The sequence below is a fragment of the Doryrhamphus excisus genome, chromosome 1 (genome assembly GCF_030265055.1).
Source record: "Doryrhamphus excisus isolate RoL2022-K1 chromosome 1, RoL_Dexc_1.0, whole genome shotgun sequence".
NCBI classification, from domain to species: domain Eukaryota; kingdom Metazoa; phylum Chordata; class Actinopteri; order Syngnathiformes; family Syngnathidae; genus Doryrhamphus; species Doryrhamphus excisus.
In genome coordinates, this window is record NC_080466.1 from 21182501 (window position 1) to 21187169 (window position 4669).

The window sequence follows — 4669 nt, forward strand, 5'->3', positions numbered from 1 at the left end:
TTCGCAGTAGTCAGGAAGTAGTTTGGGAGTGTACTCAATCAGACACTATCGGCGTGTCTGGATGTGGGATGTGCGTGGAATAAATGAAAACAGATCGTTTTGTCGAGAAGCACAAATCGAAGGAAATGCAGTGGTAATAGGTGCAGATTCTGGAAGATCTAGAACGGTTCCTGTGCGGGTTATTGTGTGTAGCTGCTCCATAGAAGTCCACAACTCAATACAAAGAGTAAAAAAAATAGGATAATATGTGAGTACTATTCATATGACTTGTCTTTCTGTATTTTTTCACTTGGCCGTAGCCAAACACAAAACGGCGACTATTTATTAATAAATCAATTTGGTCTCACTTTCCAATAAGGTACACAATAATACAGTAGTTAGTGAGCAACTAATGAGTAGTGGTTAGAGTTCGTCATTAACTACTGTCATTTTGTGTACTTAATTGTAACGTGTTACCATACCATTACCATTTTGAAAAAACGTGACACAGGAAGAAGCAATGTTTGAATCGCGATGCAACAAGGAATGACAAGGTATTCCATGCATAGTCCCAAGATGTTGAAAAATGTACAAAAATGTAGATATGTCAACATTCTAGCATACATCTAACACAGGAAATATAGCTTTCGATGTTGTTTTGCTGCTGCATGGTGATCGAGTGGTTAGCGCGCAGACCTCACAGCCAGGAGTCCTGAGTTCAATCCCACCCTCGGCCATCTCTATTTGCATGTGTGGGTTTACACACATATATATGTACATATATACACACATATATATATATATATACATATACATATTTTAAAGTGTGGGCTGAACGGCGGTGGAGTGGTTAGCATGCAGACCTCACAGCACAGACCGGAGTTCAATTCCACCCTCGACCATCTCTGTGTGGAGTTTGCATGTTCTCCCCGTGCATGCGTGGGTTTTCTCCGGGTACTCCGGTTTCCTCCCACATTTAAAAAAACATGCTAGGTTAATTAGCGATAAGTGAAATTATCCATAGGTATGAATGTGAGTGTGAATGGTTGTTTGTCTGTGTGTGCCCTGTGGTTGGATGGCGGCCCCGCCTCTCGCCCAAAGACGTCTGGGATGGGCTCCAGCACCCCCGCGGCCCTCGTGGGGAAAAGCGGTAGAAAATGAATGAATGAATAATATTTTAGCATGCTTGATGCCGCTCTTGTGCTACTGTGCAAGTGTACCTAATGCAGGTTATCATTGCCATTGTCACTCCAAAGGCCGGGGTAGCCAAAAATGGTGCTTGGAGCAAACCAGGTTTTAGGGTCATGCTAGGTTAATTGGCGACTCCAAATTGTCCATAGGTATGAATGTGAGTGTGAATGGTTGTTTGTCTATATGTGCCCTGTGATTGGCTGGCGACCAGTCCAGGGTGTACTCTGCCTCTCGCACGAAGACAGTTGGGATAGGCTCCAGCACCCCTTGTGACCCTCGTGAGGATAAGCGGTAGAAAATGAATGAATGAATGTTGTTTTGCACGGCAAACATACCATGGTTAACATATGCTTTGGTGTCATTGAAACACCAAAATGGTGCAAAGCACTGGTAACATTCAGAAACACAAAAGCCAGAATAGACATCTAAAAAAAAATTAGAATCAGATTATTTGGACAGATCAAACCATGGTCAGCTTGTATCACAATGACGTGGAAATGTGGCAAAGGAAAACAACAGTTCAGGGTCCATGTGCCAGAAATGGCGGAGGCAGTTATGGCCAACTGTGCAATTGTCCTGGACCTAACTGTAATATGATTACATTGTAAAAGGTAAAACAATCGATGTAATGGTGCATTATACTTTTTTTATACTTAATCACTTTGTCCTTTTTCATTTCCTGTCTTCAGCTGTGGACAGCCCCCCTCACTGCAGCGCCATCCTCCTTGTCATCTTTGGCATCATCTTCCTTTTGGGCATCCTGGGCAACTGTATTGTCATCTACACTATTATGAAGAAAACCAAATGTCGCGCCAAGCAAACGGTTCCTGATGTCTTCATCTTGAATTTGTCCATTGTTGATGTCCTGTTCCTCCTTGGGATGCCGTTCCTAATCCACCAGTTGCTAGGCAACGGGACATGGCGCTTTGGAGCCGCAATGTGCACAGTCATTACCGCGCTGGACTCCAACAGTCAGATTGTGAGCACATACATTCTGACCGCCATGACCCTGGATCGTTACATCGCCACGGTCCATCCCATACGTTTCAACTACATCCGGACGCCTTTCGTGGCCTCGCTGGTCATCATCTTTGTCTGGGCTCTGTCCTTGATCACCATCATCCCCGTGTGGTTGTACGCCGACCTGATGCCTCTACCTGACGGCCTGGTGGCCTGCGCTTTGCTTCTGCCCGACCCGGTCACCGACACATACTGGTTCACGCTGTACCAGTTCTTCCTGGCCTTTGCTATCCCTCTGGCTATCATCTGCAGAGTGTTCTTCAAGATCCTGCAGCACATGTCCACCAGCGTGGCCCCACTTCCTCCGAGGAGTCTGAGGGTACGCACCAGAAAGGTGACCCGAATGGCGGTCGCCATCTGCTTGGCCTTTTTCATCTGCTGGGCGCCCTACTATATCCTCCAGCTGGTCCACTTGGGTGTGCAGAACCCGAGCCTGGCCTTCTCCTATGCCTACAACATCGCCATCAGCATGGGATACGCTAACAGCTGCATCAACCCCTTTCTCTACATTGTCCTGAGTGAAACCTTCAAGAGGCAGGTCCTCAGAGCCGTACGTCCGGCCAGCATGAATTTTAATGTCAACTCGAGCACTGCAGAGGGGGGCAGCGTGAGTATGAGGATGGTGCCAGAGGGGGGTCACGTGGAGCCAGCCTGCAGGGAGATGTTACCGTCCAATGTCCCCTCACAGTGAAGAATGGCCCGAAGAGCAAAAGAGAGGGTAGGAATTGTGGATGAACGTTACGATATCGTTACATCACCATATTTGTTTGCAAAATTTACAACTAAACAATTGAAGACCTCAACACAACAAAAACAGACTCTTAGCTTTTTGTGCTCCTTTTAGGGTGGGGGCATCCAAACTTTTTCACCAAGGACCACATACAGAAGCAAATGATACGTATGGAACGGGAGGCACTTCTGTGCATTTAAGATGCTAAAGCCAATCCAATTAGGGACATAAATATTTGCTAAACTACTATATCTCAACAAAATGCTGCATAGTTGCTTTACTAAAGTAAATTATGTAATTAGTAATTAATTTTTCTGGTCATTAAAAATGAGGTTCATACCTTTTTAGGGCATGTTACATTTATTGCATAAGTTGACTCACATACCTTTTTTGAGATGAACTACGTGAATTTCAACAAAGTTTAAAAACCAAAGTAATTGGCAATCTATTGAAAGTTTCTTTTTCAATTGCAGGGCAAATTTGTAGAAAAACATTAACATAGACATACACGGATGGATAGATCCATAGTTAAGGTTTATAGATTCGATTTATAGGTGTGAACCAACTCCACCACAGTCAAACACTGTCAACTGTTTTTCTGTCAACTCCAGAAGGTACTCAAAATATTTCACAAGCACCCTTAAAGGGGAAGTGCACTTTTTGATTTGAATTTTGCCTATCATTCATAATCTTTATGTGAAAAATCAACACATATTTATTTCCCTTTTCTGTGCATTAGAGCCCAAAAAACGAGTTAATATGAGCTAGCTAACAATGCACATATTGGGATGCACCTATTCCAATGTTGAAGACCTACAAAAAACCCTCTAAAAACGTTGCATTGTTTGATATACATGACTTACACCGATGATAACATGTAATAGTTGCCGTATTTAATTTTTTAATTCACTTGCAAAACTTCTTTTCAAGGCGCATTGATACACATACTTATGCTAGTTTTGTCAACAACAGTGATAACACTTACAATGTCTGCTCTCCTCGGGATGGCTGTGTCTTCCAGCACAATCCTCAAAAAATGCATCTTGTTGAGTCTTCATAGCGAAATTGAAAGCTAGGTATCCACTCTTTCATCTGTGAATGACGGTGAGATGAGCGCTTAGCGTGTTAGTCCGCGAGCTAAAAATAGCTTTTCATGCTAGCTGCTACAATAACAATATCGCTGTAGCTTGGTTCATATACATTACAAGTCAGGTAAAAAGGGAAAGAAATATGTGTTCATGTTTCACATAAGGATTGTGAATGACGGGCACCCCCCCCCCCCACATAATGTGGTGTACCTACGTAAAGTGATGCTATAGCTATATCTTTCACTAATTTCTCCTCTTCTTTCTAAATTGTGCTGCTAATGGTTTTGACTTTCTCCTTTCCACGATCTCCCACCCAAATCGCAGTCAAGGCTAAACCAACTCATTGACTTTTTTTTTTTTATTTCATATTTTTGAAGTGAAATAGTGTTTCATAATGTTTGAGACTCTTGGTCTTCCATATTATTAATATGATTAAGAAGTAATGTGTTTTGAGTAATTACTTTTGGTATTTACCTTCTAATTAACCTGAGAGCAGAGATCCAGAGGCACCCCACCCCTTCTCAACTCTGTTTGGTTTGATCCACAGTCAATAGGATTATTTTTCTTTCCCCTGTGCTGCCCCCCCAAGTGACTGCCGCCCTGGGCAATCGCCGATGTGGCCCAAACTTTGACACCCCTACTCTGTATACATATTGGCTGT

At 43.1% G+C, this 4669-nt stretch overlaps 1 protein-coding gene across 2 annotated transcripts in view; it reads left to right on the top strand.

The window, feature by feature from the left end:
- The window catches only part of mchr1a (melanin-concentrating hormone receptor 1a), a 7502-nt gene extending 2833 nt beyond the window's left edge, over positions 1 to 4669 (top strand). The window contains exon 3 of one of the 2 annotated variants that reach the window (XR_009132509.1): positions 1860 to 1895. Coding sequence is in view for 1 of the 2 variants with exons in the window: in XM_058091579.1 (XP_057947562.1) it covers positions 1860 to 2881 (1022 nt within the window). In the remaining variant the exon portion in view is untranslated. Of the gene's footprint in view, positions 1 to 1859 lie in introns of both variants that reach the window. The other variant, XM_058091579.1, reaches the window with a different exon arrangement.